At 36.7% G+C, this 17,897-nt stretch overlaps 1 protein-coding gene across 1 annotated transcript in view; it reads left to right on the top strand.

The window, feature by feature from the left end:
• The first annotated feature begins 6,086 nt into the window (after positions 1-6,086).
• mop (tyrosine-protein phosphatase non-receptor type protein myopic) overlaps positions 6,087-17,897 on the top strand; it is a 352,485-nt gene continuing 340,674 nt past the window's right edge. Inside the window, exon 1 of the mRNA XM_090413257.1 lies at positions 6,087-6,173. Coding sequence (XP_090269383.1) covers positions 6,087-6,173 — 87 coding nt within the window. The remainder of the gene's footprint in view (positions 6,174-17,897) is intronic.

The raw sequence follows: 17,897 nt of genomic DNA, 5'->3' as shown, positions 1-17,897 counted from the left end.
TTGTTGTTAAAACGCTCCAATCACTGTTCGGAAATTTTCATAAGAGTGCGTTTTTGATCTGCTGTGAGCAAGCGCAGCACCCATCTTGGGCAAAGCTTTTTGATTTGCAATTCTTCGCGCAAAATATATCCTACACGTTCTTTTGAAATTCCTATAGTCTCAGCAATTTCACGCACTTTGACTCGTCACTCACCAATACCATATTGTGCATTTGATCAATTTTCTGGTGTTGTTACACTTTTTGGACGTTTGGACGTCTTTCGCGTGGATCAACTTCAAGGCTAGTACGGCCACATTTAAATTCGGCAGCCTATTTCTTAATTGCTGAAAACGAAGGAGAAGAATGTCCGTAAACTTTTATGAACTTCGAATGAATTTCTTTTGGCGTTAAATCTTCTTTTATAAAGATTTTTATAACTACATGATACTCAATTTTTATCCATGTCAAGGGATACAGACAACACTTTTGTTTCAGACAGCTGAATAAAACAATCTACTTGATAGAATGACTTGCAATTTCACATCGTTGTTGCTTATAACAGATGTTCCAACTTAGAAAAAAATGTCGCCATCTATGGTCGAGGCCGAGAACTTTCCAGACCACCCTCGTATATTGTTGGAGGGAAAAAATCCTCTCTTCTATGCTAAAAATTGACTAAATCAGAAACTGGCTTGGAAAAGAGCTCTTTTAGGTGACGAATAGAATCGAACATAGTATTTCTTCTAGTTGCCTGGCGATGTGGAACGAAACGTTATTTTTACAGGCACCGCCTAACAATAATAATATGTCTGCCATACAGTCCTCTCCCGATGCCAATTAAAATCGTTAATAGAATCGTTAATAAAATTGTTAGCTGGACTTTTGTCAGCTAACTTCATTGATTTCAGAAGAAGGCAGATCGACTGTCCTTTTGCTTCAAAAAAGTAATATTTTTTTCCTTCCATGAATTTGCGATTTTAAACAGACATTTCAAGAACGTGTTTGTGTGTTTGGCCTTCTGATCGGTTGTTTTCTGACGTTCTAGATTTCTTGCTTTCTCTCTAGTAAGAACATTGATTTATTGCTGGCAGGAAGATTCTATCAGTGAAGGCTTTAAGGAAGGAGAATAGCTAAATATTCTCAAAGGTTAGTTTGGGCTAAAAACGCTTCGAGTACAACCCCTGGAATATAAATGAGGTCAAAGGATTTGTTTTAAATTTTCATATCAGAATTTTTTTCCTCAAGAAGGTCATCGCTAAACTTGTATAGGCCAGTTAATTGTTTCCAAACAGTCTATATTTATTTCTTATAAATCATCATTAGAAATTTGTTTGAATTACTTCATGAATATTTTCTCTAGGGCCAGCTGTCCCAGACTGGCTATTGAGCAAACAGAGACATTGCCAGTGGCGACTGAACTGCCCATTCAGTGCCCAAAAGCTAGCTAGGGCTGAAGAAAGACGTCGTGTACTCGCTACCAAGGAATAAAACGTGTTAGCTGATTTATTTTATTTTTTCACAAGCGAATAAATGTTTATTTCGAGTAATGTTGTCTCCTCTAATTTCACCAATAATAAAAGAGTAAACATTCATAGTCATATTTGCTACTAGTCAACGACAAAAGTTCACTCGCGGCTCAAAACCTGCTACCTCAAGAGACTGTAATTGTTCACATCTAAAGGTTCTTTACCCAATGAACTCTTTGCATATTGTTGAAAAGTTTGAAGATCTTACTGCCCTGCTTGAAAGACGTTGTTTGGATACTTGTGTGCTGTTATCACACGTTTAAATGTACGTTGAAATACTCTGATTACACTTCAAAAGTTAGACTTCTTCAACGAAATTTCCTAGTCAAGCATAATGCAATCGTTCTTGTATTAATAAGGATATTGCTTTTTCTCTCATTTTTTTTAATTTGTTCTATAGTAGCAAAGTAGTCTCAAGTTAAATTACACAAAGAATTAAATAATAATATTATAACCGATAACTCAATTTATTCTTGAGAGGTATAATATGGATAACCAACTCTACTTCACAATTCCCTTTTACCCTATAATTCGATGCATAGAATAATTATCATTTTCTTCTCGGGTTCGATATTTTTGCAACATTGCCATTAGATGAAATTTATTTTTCCTATGCCTGTGTATATCTAAGCATAGAAATCCCATCCTGCCATAGTACTATGCTTACTGAAAATTTTATCTTAGTCTTCCAAATCCAAATGTATTAACTTTTAGTTATACATTATATTGAGTATCGTACATGTCTAGGGCTATTTTCACCTGGTCTTCATCAAAATGTAAAAGGTGTATTAGTTGCCTACATCCGCAGAGTGGAACACACATCCGCTCAGCAGGACGAATCCCAGTTTTTAAGAATATTCTTTTTAAAAATTTTAAAAATATTCAAGACATTCTGCATCCCTGCCTTATCACTTTGGTTGTTAGAATTTGTCTCATATTGACTATTGCCGGTATCCGAGATTTTTTTAAAATTAAGTGAATAAGTGGTTCATCCAATCCATATTTATAAACGCCTTTCACAATAGGGTAGAATAATATGATGTTGATGTTTTAGTTCATGAAAGTCCCGATGGAGTTCTTGTCCATGCGCACTCGACATCACTCACATCTGCCAAGTGATGAATACTTTATCCACCAGTAACGCACGCACTCAAGGGTTTAATCTTGGGGGTGTGTGGGGGGGGGGGCGATTTGAGTAGACTATTTGAGAATACACACTACGCATCGCATACGACCTATGATTAACAACTGCAATGATCGATAATTCATAAGTAGTATAGAAATAGAAGACATGACGCAACATAAATAAAAAAATGAATTTTATTAATTAGGAAACAATTTCTGGAAATTGTCTACTGTTTTTTTCCTTTTTCTTTTGGGGAGAAGTGCCCCTTTCTCCCCCACCTCTGGGTGCGCCACTGTCTCCACACACGTCTGCCCCTTTGTTATTCAAGACTGCCGTTAAAATATATTCGAATAAATCAGTTCGTCTTCGAAGATTTGTTGCTTTACGAAGGAGACAACTGATCGATGTTCACATAAATCTACTGATCGATGTTCACATAAATTAAAAATTCAGATAAAAACGATCTCGTCCTATATGTGAATAAAAGGAGTTAGTTGATGATATTTCTGTTTCTGTGAAGTATACTTCAGACTACTGATTGTGCGACTTATAAGCTAGTCCAATGACATGCATATTGTCCTTCCTATGTATTAACAGGCGAGGAGAAAGTAGGTATCCTTGCTTAACTCCCTTTCCTACATGAATCCAATGATTTATTCCAACACTTGTTCTTACCTCGGCTCTTTGCTCCCTTTACAAGTTAGCTATCAACGTGATAGGGTGTTGAATAAAACTCATTCTTTTCATTACTTCCCACAGTTCCACATTCTGAATGCAGTCAAAAGCGTTAGAGTAGTCCAAGAAACACAATAACAAGGGGAGAGTCTAAATTCTTTATATTTTTCTATGATCTGTCTAAGGCAAAGGATCTGATCTCTAGTGCCTTTTCCTTTCCTTGCCTTGTTCCTCGGGTATCTCTGCCTGAACTTTGACTTGAATCCTATTTAGCATGATCCTCAATTACTTTATTTCATTCATTTCATTGGGACCTTAAATTGGCCCCAATCTAGTGCTGGGTGCGCTTGTGCATGAATACGGCCCTGCTTCTTACTCTATTTTCACTGCTTTCAAGTTGGTATTATGGTATAATCACAATGACGGAATATTTTAATGAACTACTCATTAAATTTCTACCATATCTTCCTTAGTGTTTATCATTTTTCCATTATCACTGACCAATATCATCCTTCCATAATCAATCTTTACTCTACTGACCACATATAGAAAAACATCAGGATTTCAAGTAGCATCATTTGCTAACTGCTGTTCATACCACACTATTTCACCTTTACTAAGAGAATCACCTGTCTTGCTTGCTCTTTGTACTCTGCATATAACTGATTATCCCCCCTCATCTTTTGTCGTCTCTACAATGCCTTTTTCTTTCAGATTGCAAGCTTCTGCTCTTCAGTTATCAAATTTACACCTACAATATTTAATATCTTGACTTCTGTAATACACTAGTAATCAACCAGCAATAATTTCCTTCTAATGCAATTCCTCCTTCCATGATATCACTGCAAGCAGCCGCCTCAATTTCCCGTAATCATTGGCCTTACAGTTCCACATATGATAGTTTATCAAAAAAGTCCGGATTTGGCTGAAAACCACCCAAGTGATCATTTTATGGTCACGTTTATTACCTAGAAATATTTCACAAGATTTATCTCTCTTGCTATTTTCCTGAAGAAAGAAAAATTTCAAAGGGTTGGGTTCACTCGGTTGTTTTTTACTTTACGGAATACACAAAACAGTACATTACAGCATAACACACAAGACTATCTGCACCCTGAAAGAAAGAATTGCAGTAAATAAACTGAATATTCCCTCGATTCTTGTTCCTTATAGGTTTCTGTTCCATTGTGAAATCATTGAGTTGAAGCAGAAAGGGAACGTTATTGTCATGGATATGTGTGACTTCCTGTGTGTGTGTGTGTGTGTGTGTGCATGAATTGTGTGAGGGTTTTGTTTTTGTTTGTTTTCAGTGGTGGTTTATTGGTAATGGTTTTAGTATGGAATTCTGGGTGATATTTAGAGGATGGAATGTTATTGTCATGGATATGTGTGACTTCCTGTGTGTGTGTGTGTGTGTGTGTGTGTGTGTGTGTGTGTGTGTGTGTGTGTGTGTGTGTGTGTGTGTGTGTGTGTGTGTGTGTGTGTGTGTGTGTGTGTGTGTGTGTGTGTGTGTGTGTGTGTGTGTGTGTGTGTGTGTGTGTGTGTTTGGGAGGGGGGTAATATCGACACATTCCAGAATTTCATGCTCTGACAATTACCCACAATTCCACACTCGAACCAAAGACACAACATGACCTCACTTCTCTAATTCTTATCTTATCAACATCTCAATATTGTCAGAATTTCATATTCTAACCATCACCCAGAATTCCATACTCGAACCTTTACCCAGAATCTGATACGCGAGCCATTACCTAGAATTCCATATGGAAACAATTACCCAGAATTCCATATGCGAACCAAAAGCCACAACGTGATGTCACTTTGTGACTTTTGGGGTGAAAAATTAGCAGCAGTATATCACATTGGTGGAACTGTACTCCAGGAGGTTGACGAAGCCAGAGATTTGGGCGTGTTGGTGGATAGGGAGTTGAAGTTTAGGGGGAACATAGCAAAAGTGGCTAAATCAGCTCATCAGATTACTTGGTTACTGAAGAATACTTTGACGAGCAGAGATAAGCAAGTTATTGTTCCTCTTTTTCGAGCCCTGATAAGACCTCATCTTGATTACTGTGGCCAGATCTGGGGTCCTGGGTTTCTTCTTGATGGGGTGGAGGTAGATAGGATCCAGACACGAGTGACCAAGATGACAGCTGATCTATGGAATGAACCTTACGAGAACAGATTGAAGATCTGTGGGTTACAGAAATTGGTTGAAAGGCGGAAAAGGGGTGATATGATTGAGTCATTGAAATTTCTGAAGTGTTTTTACAAGATTAATTCAGAGGAGATTTTTCAGAACAGGTCTGGTGATGGGAGAACTAGGGACCATCCATGGAAACTAAGCAAGAGTGTAGTTTGCAAGGGTGTTAAATTTAGGTTTTTTACTTGGAGAGTGGTGAATGAGTGGAATAAGCTGCCAGAGTTTGTTGTTGGTGCCATGACTGTAAATGAATTCAAAGCAAAGTATGATAGATACTGTGCGAATGCTAAATAGTTGCTCTTGGTATGATGTTTAGGGCCTCCCTCGATGAGTCGAAGGACTCCTTGGAGTTGCCCATAATAATAATAATAATTTCTACCCTAGATTCGGCACAACTCCTCATCCATCATCAATACTCCTCCTCCATTTTTGCTCTGTCTGGCTTCACAAATAAGAATATAACGATAATAGTAATAATAAAACAACAAAAAAAAATGTCATGTGGTTTCATTGGAAATCATAGAGTCTTAAAAGAGGTCGCTCGTCGTTCGGATGATTTCATAGTCATAAACAAAAATGGAGGCTGTGCCACGGCTTCCTATGCTAGCTTGTGAATTAAAAATAAGCCCTTCAAATACAGAATTTGGACCAACTTTAAAAAAGGTTAGAGCAATACTGTTCTGAGCGTATCTGTTATCACCTGCAACGTAATAGTAGTTTTATGCTGTTTATATTTTTTTATTTTATTTTATTTGTAAAGAAATGTACCTTTCTAGTTCTTGGGTAATTTAAAATTTATATGGATTTACTCTGTATATATAGGGATTGAGTTTTTATGCTTGTGAATAACGCTTCTTTTTTTTTTTTTAAATGTATATCTGAAGCTTTAATTTTGATATCTTCTTCTTTTATGAACTGCTAATGTTAAGTTTTTGGAAATATATTTAATCCTGATGTATAATTTGATATCAGTTTTACTCTTATTAGATGTCATATCGGATAATTGTATAACGTTTTAACTTCTCACACACTTTAGTCTGTTTTTGAAATTAGCATTTCAATAATCGGACGAATAGGTTACACTTATTTTTATCCTAGATAAAAATAAGTGTAACCTGTATGACTGGATATTTAGAAATTTCCGTCATATTATACATCCTATTTAAATATGAATTAAATTATATAAGTCAAGTGGATATTAGATCCAACACATATTTCAAAGCCGAATGTAAATTGTGAATGATTGAATGAAGAATTTAATTAATTTTTTTCATTGTTTCCTTCCTTAAATGTTAGTATTTTGTTTTCCGCGAAAAATGAAAAGAAACGTTTTCAGTCATTTGCTACCACCTATTCTTTGAAAAGATTTCTACAGAACCAGTTAACATACCATTAAAAAATCCACTGACAAAATAGGCAAATTAAAGGTACCAAGAAATTATATACTTGGTTTAATCCTTTATCCAAGTGTAAACAAATAAGTTTGCACCTGAACTATTTTCAGGACTGGGGCGGCTCGTATATAGAAGCTTATGACTTCACATCACTTGCCTTAGTATCCCATAATGCAAAGCACATATCTTTACAGGTATGTATAATGCTATACGGAAGGGTCCCTACCAAGACCAGTTTCGACCTTTATTGAGGTCTTATCAGTGGGAGCCAGACCCAGAGGTGATACCAAGGTAGAAGTAATGCAGAAGATATTTTTTTTTTTTCATATACGAGTTGTCAAAAGTTGTTACACCTTATCATTAAATTACTCTGGATTAGAGATAGTTGTTGGAAGTTTTTTCACTTGGGTTATACTATAAATTAAAGATACCAAGAAATTATATACAAGCAGTCCGTGGGTTACGAATGAGATATGTTCCTGCCAACGTCTTTAAGTCAGATTTGTATGCAACTCAGATCCCTGATGAACAGCGCATATGCAATATGCACTGTTCATGAGGGATCTGAGTTGCATACAAATCATGGATCTGAGTGTCATACTGTAATAATAATAATAATACTCCTGTACTGTAATAATAAGTTACAGAACTATTGTGCTCTTTCTTTTAATTCAAACAAACAGAACATAAAAACAAACTCATACAAAAAGTTTAGATAAGAAAAATTTCAAAAAAAGAATATTAAAGCATGTATCAATGTCTTGCTTACTGGTAGGGAGGACATTAGACGATGATGATGACAATGGAAATGATGCTAGAGAGGATGGACCTGGTGCTGGAGAATCAGGATTTGATTCTGTTTCTGGAGGAGGAGAACTTCCCACTGAAGTCAATTTTTTAAAAAAGGTATCTGGTGTTGAACAGCCTTTCTCTTTTTTTTTTCATCATAAATGGCCTTATAGCAACTGATGTTTTCACTAACTGCACAGTAAACCTTTGTAAACCGCTGAATGTTAGGATCTTGCTCCTCAAGCTTAGCAAATCCTGCTTCAATGAGACAAAAAGCTTCAGCTAATTCTTTTGACATAAATTTTCTTGGCACTGGATCTTCTGATTCTTTGTGTTCTTGGGCTTCTATGAGCTGCTTCTCTGTCTCCATAAGGTCTTCATTGCTTAATTTTTGTGAATGGAACTTTAGTAAATCAATGACGTCATTTTCATTGATGTCCAATTGCAGTGCATTTCGACTATTCACCACAGTTTTTCTGGCTTCAGCGATGTCTTTTGCGAAGCCACGAAAATCATCACAGAATTGAGGGCACAGTTTGTTCCACACCCCTTTAATTGTTGATTGCTTCACTTCCTCCCAAAAATCAGCAATGTTTTGATGGCATCATGGATGTTATAATTCTTTCAGAACTCTCTAAAAGTCATCACATCATCTTCCATGGCCCTGAATGTTTGTGGGAATGTACGCCGTAAGTAATAAGCCATAAATGCAGAAATGACTCCCTGGTCCATTGGCTGTAGTAATGATGTAGTGTTGGGTATTAAAAATTGACCTTTATATTAGGGTGAAGGTCATCTAAAGATGTGGGATGTCCAGGAGCATTGTCCAACACAAGCAGAATTTTAAAGGGAATTTTCTTTTCCAAACAATAACGTTCAATGGCAGGAATAAAACAGTTCAAGAACTAATCTTCAAACATGGCAAGTGTGACCTAGGCCCTTAAATTCGACTTCGAAATAATGGGAAGAGCTGCTTTAATAATGCGGTGAAGTGCAGGTTTGTTTACATGCGTGAAAGAAACTAGTTCCGGAATTATGAATTTAATTATTTAATTATCCTTATGGGAGCCTGTTCATAAGTAACCTGGGGATCCCCTGTACTTGGTCTAATCCTTGATCCAAGTGTAAGCAAACAAGTTTGCCCCTGAACTATTTTCAGGACTGGGACAACTCATATATAGAAGCTTATGACTTCGCATCACTTGCCTTAGTATCCCATGATACAAAGCACATATGAGGGTGGTCTGAAAAGTTCTCTGCCTAACAATGAAAAAACAAATTTATAATTTCACATTTTTTTTTAATTTTCAATATAATCTCCCTTCAGACTAATACATTTATTCCAGCAATGCGCCAGCGCCATTAACCCATCCCTTGGTTCTCAGTAAGATCTGCAAAATACCCCTCTACAGCTGCAATCACCTCTTGATTCGAAGAAAAATACTGACCAGCAAGGAAAAGTTTAAGTTTTGGGTAGAGATAGAAGTCAGAAGGAGCTAAATCTGGGGAAGAGGGTGGATGTTCCAACAATTCATAGTGCAAATCCCTTAATTTTCCCATTGCCATAACACCTTTGTGGGCAGGGGTGCATTGTCCTGATGAAAGATGTTTTTTCCTTCTGCAAACCAGGTCTTTTCTCATGAATTTTTTTGTCTAGTCTGTTTAAAAGATCGGAATAATATTGCCCGGTTATTGTTTTCCCCTTTTCAAGATAATTAATAAACAAAATGCATTTAGCATTTGTCCCAAAACACTGATGCCATGACCTTTCCTTCTGATGGAACCAACTTTGTCTTCTTTGGTGTAGAACAACCAGCTTCTGTCCACTGTTTTGACTGCTGTTTGGATTCTTGTGTGTAATGGTGAATCCAAGTCTCATCCATAGTAATAAATCGATGCACAAAATTAGTTTTATTATTGTTAAAATGCTCCCACGCTCTTCAGAGATTTTCATGCGCGTGCGTTTTTGATCTGCTGTGGCAGCCCATTTCTTAATTGTTGAAAATGAAGGAGAAGAGTGCCCATAAACATTTATGAACTTTGAATGAATTTCTTTTGCCGTTAAACCTTCTTTTTTCAAAGAATTTTATAACTGCACGATACTCAATTTTATCCATTTCAAGGGATACAGACAACACTTTTGCTTCAGACAGCTGTATAAAACAAACTATTTGATAGAATGACTTGCAATTTCACATGCTTATGACAGATGTACCAACTTAGAAAAAAAAAAATTAACTGATAGTGTTGCCATCTATGGTTGGTCGAGGCCAAGAACTTTGCAGACCACCATCGGTGTGTGTGTGTGTGTGTGTGTGTGTATATATATGTGACTTTTTTTCTTTCTTGATATACTTTATCAGAAAAAGAAAATTAACCAAATTGAAGTAAAATATAAGTGGAGAAAATTCATACCTCTATAACAAATGGTTCTTGTGCTCTAATCCAAATGATTTCTGGACTTTCTATGGTGAAATAGTAGTTATGTAGCACTGGTATGTAGTTACGGTGGTAGGTTCATCAGCTTAATGAGTAATATGTAATCCAGCATGTATAAATCTGGTGAAAAGGAAAGAGGATCTCATATTTGAAATTTAGGTTCCAACGATAGGTAGCAATCTTTTTATAGTGAAATGCAAATTCCATACAAAATATTTTATGATGGTTGTTTGAATAACTTGATATATCAGCCATAAAAGAACTGTTTTAGTCATTACTGCTTTTGGAAGTCAATTTTGAGACAATCCAGGTGGGGGATATCATTTTGGGGGCCAAACGTACCCTTCATTCTTTTCTTATTTAGATAAGTGAATTGATAATTTGGTAGGTACCTAATGTTACATATTTGTACAAAGCACGTAGACAAACATTGGAAAATTTTGTTAAGAATTATGGACAGTAATGAGTAATGAAATTGGAGTCCATCTCATCTTCAGTGTGCTAATCTCAATTTCCTGTCAAGGTAATTTATCTTCATATTATTCATATGAGAGTAGTTGACTTGCCTTTAATTGAAAGCCTTTAAAGGTTCTTCCATCCTAGATGAGATTTGAACTTATGGCTTCCCACCTAAAGATGGAAATGACTAAGTATGAAGGCTCATCTATGAAGTTTATTATTGCATACAGTATTACATAAGTGTTTCTGCTAACAATGGAATTGTTACTTTTATTTATCCATTTTTTTTTTCGTCTCTATCTTGAAAAGTTGTAAAGCTGTCATACATCATTACTGTGGGTAAACTATGATTTTTTTATTATTATTTTGTTTTATAATTTTTTTTTTTTTTTTTTACATACTCTGGAAACCCTACTCTAGATATCAAACAGAACTTTTTCAAGCTACTTCAGGCCTCCAATAAGCTGGGCAGGGACCTTGCACCAAACAGAGAAATTCATCTCTGGCCTAAAGATCACAAGCATCCATTTCTATGGTGGGATTCACTCTCACAACCTGATAGTTTGAGAGCAGGTATGTTAACCATTCAGCCAACTAGGCTGTCATTTGCTACCACTTTGCTTTAGATCATTTTATTGACCATCATACTGACTGGCTTCAGAATTTTATTTCTGATATCTAATCTAGTCAAAGATCATGGAATGAAATTTTTCTTCATGATCTTTTTGTTTATCTTTTTGGTGACCCAAAAAAGAAATGGCAATTGCTTTTAGCCTATTGTAGAGAACTATATGAAGTGAAGAAAGAAATGACTTTTCAGTCATCTCTTGATAATTTCATATGAAAAGTTGAACAGCCAAGTTAAATTTTTTTTCTATTTCTCATTGTAAAATCTCATATAAAGAAAAATTAGAAATTTTTTTTTATATCGATTTTACATAGGAATTAAAATTTACATAAAATACTTGTAATTAAATTAATGTAGCAACTCACTTTGCTGTATTAAATCTGGTAACAAATTGTTAGAAATGTTTAAATAAGAATCACTAAAATTGTAACAATACAAAATAATAAGCTAAGACAGGATTATGCTGATAGACCTAAGGCTAGCGAAAATAGCGGAGGTCACCGGATTATGAGTTTTCTCACCAAAACCCAGAGATAGCATGGGTGGTGGAGAAAAACCCTCCAGTAAATCCGGAGGACTTAATTTGAAGAAGCGCCAAGGTCAGGAGAGTGAAATAAAAGACACAAATTGACGGCCAAAGGTTCTAGTTTCGAAATTTTATTCGTGTGGCAAGAGGACGGTGTGAGTCACATTCTGTGATCAAGAGTTCCGACGATGATGGGAAGTTAGATAGCAGCAGAGACAGTCCTTTTGAAATGTTCTACCGTATGATTCTTCGATGATCTACGTGTATGCTGTATAATTGCTGTCGTAAACTAGTACCCGATCGGAAATTTTTCGGAAGAAGCAGAACGTGCCGTGTACCTTAGGATCAAGGACTATATGTAATAAGCTGGCAAGATTGTAAGTAAGATGATTTATGTAAAATTCCTAAATTGTGAAATTTAAGCGACGAATGTCGGTTCAATTGTCTATTAACATAGAAAGTATTAGTGAAGTCGGAAAGCCATTCTGTTTGAATGTGAATAAGCAGTATATAGAGCTCTAAGGAAATTGCTAATGTTGTGTGATGAAAAAAATTGAATGTAGATTATGCCTCTTTCTGTTTATAGCTTGAGTTAAGTTAAAGTGTATTTAAGTCTGTCCACGTGTCTGCAAGGTTATGTGAATATATATTGTCTTTGTCTTAAAACTTAAGTGAAATGCTTATATAATCATGTGGAGAATTAGACACGTGATTTGTATTGTCTCCATTGTTATCTAGTTGAATTAGTCAGAACCAGATACTTGATATGTACAGTTTAAATTTTTGTATTTACTTTGTCTTTGAATGAATAAACATGTTAGTTTTGTTAATAGCTTGCCTGATCTTGTCTTACCAGTGCACTGTTTCATAAAAATATAGAACCTGTGTCCTGAGAATAGAAGTAGCCACGACTGACTGACAGATATTTCTCGTGCTTATCTGAATGTTTCTCTTGCATGTAGGGGAAAGAAAAACAGTTCTTTTGCACAATCCTTAATGGTGCAGTCGTAAAGAAAAATAAATTTTTAAGGATCAATACAAGAGAAATACATTGATCCCAGCCAGAAGCTTTTCCTGTGTCTGCACCTCGAGCACGTGAGATAGCTTACTTACGGCCTTGAGAGAAAGGGGGAGTAAAACTTTAGACAAAAAGGATTAAGAATAATCATAAGTTTTGTGCATGAAGAACTAGCTCAAGCAACGACGATAAACTCTGTATTACGACTGATAAGAAAAAGACATTACAAAGGCGCAGTCTGACTTTTAATAATAATAAATAACAAAATAATATCAATAATATTAAAAGTTAAAGGATAATAGATATTAGTACATCATACTGTATATATTTTATCACATTACTCTGCATTAACATTTATAATCTTTGTAACATTTATAATTTTTAAACTTTTAAAACTGCTGCATACACGTATTGTAAACACATAAACAGTAGAGTGTAATTAACAGGTAAGGAGAGATGTAAATCTGGCTAATGTAAAATTTGAGATACCTCAAATTTGCAGAACGTAACTCTTATGCAAGTTGGAGACTACCTATGTGTTATACTTGACCAGAATTATATTTTTGTTTTAATCCTGTACCTGGGTAAAGGATTAAAACAATATAATTTCTTGTCAAGTAAGTAGCAGTGGAGAGGATGACATATATTTAGTGAAGTAGAGTAGTGTGCCCTCTTATGATGAGTACTTGGACTCCCTGGAGGCATCATGTAATAATAACAATAATAATATAATTACAGTCAAGTATAGTATAATATAATACTATAAAATAGCAGGAAGTTGAGAAGAAAGAGGAAATTTGTTAACTTTTTATTTGAACCTCTGCAGAAATTAATAAGAGAATTACAAAAATTAAGTGGATATTAAATTCAGCATTATTTCATAACTGAATACAAAAACTATAAAAGTTTCATGTGGAATTTGACCAGGGAACTTACGAGAATACACGCGCCATTATTTACAAATTGCTCTAGCCGGACCTAATAGGGAGCACGACTGCTAGAGTCTGTATATTCGCCTCCTATTGGTCCATTTTGATAAGGTTTCACTGGACTGACAGCTGTTCCGAACTTATTGGTTCATCATCAGATACCAGGCAGAAACCTTACATATTGTCTAAGGAACTTGAAATGCCGAAGAGGTGTGTTTTTTGTAAGCGAACTCTTGGTCGGTGCATAAAGTATTTACTAAATAAAGAGTGAAAAGGCTTCAGTTCGGCGATAGAATGTTCCAGAAGACAGCAGTTGAAAGAATGAAGAGAATAAAAATTTATCCTGTGACATAGGAGTTGAACTAAGAGAGAGGACTTGAAAGTATTGTTAAAGATAGCGAAAGAAAAGAGTGACAGAGTTAGAATGGTGAGTCTGTTGCCGCGGTATGACAGAGAGGAGTTTAGAAGGAGGGCCATAATCGCAAATGACATTATGCGCAGGTTATGCAACCGGTGTGGTGTGGAATTCGTGGACGTGTGGAATGAGTTTAATGGGCGAAAGGACTTATACAAGATGGATAGCCTGCATTTGAATGGACTTGGTGTGCGAAGACTGGAAAAAGTGTTGCTGAATGAAGTGAAAATGGATGTGCAGAACCAGGGAAACTAGAACTACCAAGGATGCGGGGGAATGGATATGCAGACATCAGTGAGACAGTTGAGTGTAAAAATGTATATAATGTACCTGAGCCAGCACTAAAGACAAAAAATGGGAATGGAACATTTAGAATAACGCATCAAGATATGGGTGGAACAAAGAGATCACTGCATTTCATGTATACTAATGCCACGAGTATTAGGAACAAGAAGGAAGAATTTTTGGCCTTGATTGGCTCTTCCTGGCCACAGGTTATTGGCAGTAGTGAAACATGGCTGACGAAAGATGATATAGTTAGTGGGATAGAATGTGTAGGTTATAGTGTGTTTAGGAGGGACAGAGAGAATAAAATGGAGGGAGGGGTGTTATTGATGATAGCTGATGAACTGCAACCAAGGAGAATTGAAGTTGTATTGCAGGATAGTGAAAGGAGCTCATTTGAGGCTGTTTAGTGTGAGATTGAGACTGGCAGAATAAAATATACAGTTGGGTGCTGCTATAGACCAGGTGATGGAATAGATGGTGGAGATAGTATGCATAAACAAATTGATGAAATGAGTGGATGGAGGGTAATTATTATGGGGGATTTTAATTATGGTAACATTGATTGGAAGGAGGAGAGGACACATGTGAGGAAGGAAATGGATTTTATTCAATTATTAAGGGATAACTATCTGAGACAGCATATAATTGAAAATACTAGGGGTGTGAGAGTGCTTGACCTGGTAATAGCATCTCACAATTTGACTGTTATGAATATGACCATGTTGCCACCTATTGGTGAGAGTGATCATAAGGTCTTGACCTGGGAGGTGGCTAAAGGTGTGGAATTTTTGATTAAGACGGTATATGTGGAATTACCGTGCTGGCAAGTATGACAAGCTTAGGAGATTGCTTGGATCAGTGCCATGGCATGTACAATTGCAAGGGCTGGACGTAGATAGAGCATGGGAAGTGGTCAAGGAGCATTTACAGGAGGTTATGGCTGATTGTATACCTAGGGTCCGAATAGTAAAACAAGTAGGGGTTAAATGGATGAATAACACCATTAAGCTTGAGCTGCAAAAAAAGAAACAACTGTGGAGGGAATTTAAAGAAAGGGGGTGACCTGCAGGCACATGAACGGTATAAAGTGCAGGCCAGAAGGGTAACGAGTGTGGTAAAAACAGCAAAAGCCGATTATGAAAGGAAACTAGCTATGCAAGCAAAAGAGAATCCCAAACAGTTCTTTCAATATGCTGCAAGCAAGAAAAAACTGTACATGGCAAAATGATTTTAAGGAATGATGATGGTAAGGAGGTCACTGAACCAGTCGATATAGTGGAGTTACTGAGCGCGCACTTTGCAAAAGAATATCATCCAGGTGGAGACATTGAAAAAATGAAGGAGCCATTAGTTTATACGGGAATTGTGATGAATGAAGTGGAGGTGAATAGTCTATTACAGAACCTTAATGTGAATACATCTGTGGGATTGGATGGTATGCCGGCACGGGTCTTGCGTGAAGCGGCTAAGGAATTATCAGTGCCCTTGACCATGTTGTTTAATCTGGGTCTCGGGTCTGGTTAAGTCCCGAAGGCGTGGAAAGAGGGGAAAATAGTTTCACTGCATAAAGGAGGATCCAAGACTATGGTTGCAAATTACCGACCGATCAGCATATCAGGAGTTGTTGTCAAGGTCTTGGAGAAAGTAATCAAGAGAAAAATACAGGAATGGATTGATGAAAATGAGATACTGTACAGGGGACAGCATGGCTTTGTAAAGGGTAGATCATGCCTGAGTAACTTGCTCAAGTTTTATAACAAGGTGACGGCTGAACTGGATAAGGGAAATGGGTTTACAGTGATACTGCTGGACCTGGCAAAGGCGTTTGACAGGATACCACATGGAATTCTAATCCGTAAACTACAACATATGGGAATGGATATAGGGTTGGTGAGATGGATAGGTGGGTGGTTGATGGAGAGATATCAAAGAGTGGTTTATTCAGGAGTGGAGTCCAAAAGATGGCCTGTGACTAGTGGGGTGCCGCAGGGTTCTGTTCTTGGACCACTGCTGTTTAATCTGTTCATTAACAATATAGGGAAGGATCTAAGTGGAACAGTTCATTTGTTCGCTGATGATGCAAAGTTGGGGAGGGCGATAGTGAATGCAGAAGATGTCAAAGTCTTCCAGGATGACTTAGATAGATTAGAGTTCTTGGCTAAGGAGAATGGATGTCAATTTAATGTGACAAAATGTAAGGTTATGCATTTTGGGGTGAAAAGATTAGCAGCAGTATACCACATGGGTGGAACTGTACTCCAAGAGATTGATGAGGCCAGGGACCTGGGAGTGTTGGTGGATAGGGAGATGAAGTTTAGAGGGCACATTGCGAAAGTAGCTAAATCAGCTCATCAACTCACTTGGTTGTTGAAAAATACCTTAACGAGCAGAGACAAGCAAGTTATTGTACCTCTGTACCGAGCCTTGATAAGACCTCATCTTGACTACTGTGCCCAGATTTGGTCACCTCCTTTGCTTCTTGATGGGGAGGAGGTGGAGAGGATCCAGAGGCGAGTGACTAAGATGATAGCAGGTCTATGGAATGAACCATATGAGAACAGGTTGAAGATTTGTGGGTTGCAGAAACTGGTTGATAGGCGGAAAAGGGGAGATATGATTGAGACATTCAAATTACTAAAAGGATTCTATAAGATTAATTCAGAGGATATTTTTGAGATCAGGACTGGTGGTGGGAGAACTAGGGGACACCTATGGAAGCTGGGCAAGAGTGTGGTTAGCAGTGGTGTTAGAGCTGGGTTCTTTACTTTTAGAGTGGTAAATGAGTGGAATAAGCTGCCAGAGTCTGTTGTGGGTGCTATGACAGTGAGCGAGTTGAAAGCAAGGTATGATAGATACTGTGAGAATGTCGTATAATTGTGTGGACATGATGTTTAGGGCCTCCCTCGATGAGTCTAAGGACTCCCTGCAGTAGCCCGAAAATAATAATAATAATAATAATAACTATGAAAGCATATTTTGAATACTTGCACTTATTGTAATAGGTTTAGAGAAATTAGAGGAATTACAAATGCCAGTTTTGCCAAGAGTAAAAAATTATTCACAGAAAAATACAGGTAGCAGAAACTGAATGCTATTGTGAAAGAAAATAGAGTGAATTAAGTGAGACGAATCATTAATCAACCTAATTGCTCCCTTCTGTACTCAGTAACGATATTTAGGAAACTCTATTGCCCAAAATGTGTGACCAGTACTTAATGGTTACATAGATTGGTAATTTGCACAGTTAATAGTTATTCAGAGGTAATTCTTGATTGAAAGAGCAAACCTGATGTCTTGGATGCCATGGAGGTGATATTTGTAATATGTTTATGTTAAGAAAGATTGGTTAGAGTTATTTCAAAATGAGAAACCTTGCCTTTTTACAAGGATTTGGGTGTTATATTGGAAATGGAGTCTCTTTTGTGAGATATAAGACAGGACCGAGCTCTGCTAATATAGAAATTAACAAGAACAAGAGACTTAAAGAATGCTCTGTAGGTTA

This window comes from Typopeltis vanoorti, chromosome 2 (assembly GCF_054136105.1).
Source record: "Typopeltis vanoorti isolate ZY-2024b chromosome 2, IOZ_Tvanoo_1.0, whole genome shotgun sequence".
Taxonomy (NCBI): domain Eukaryota; kingdom Metazoa; phylum Arthropoda; class Arachnida; order Uropygi; family Thelyphonidae; genus Typopeltis; species Typopeltis vanoorti.
The sequence above is the reverse complement of the archived record's forward strand: the minus strand, read 5'-3'. Positions and strand labels throughout refer to the sequence as shown.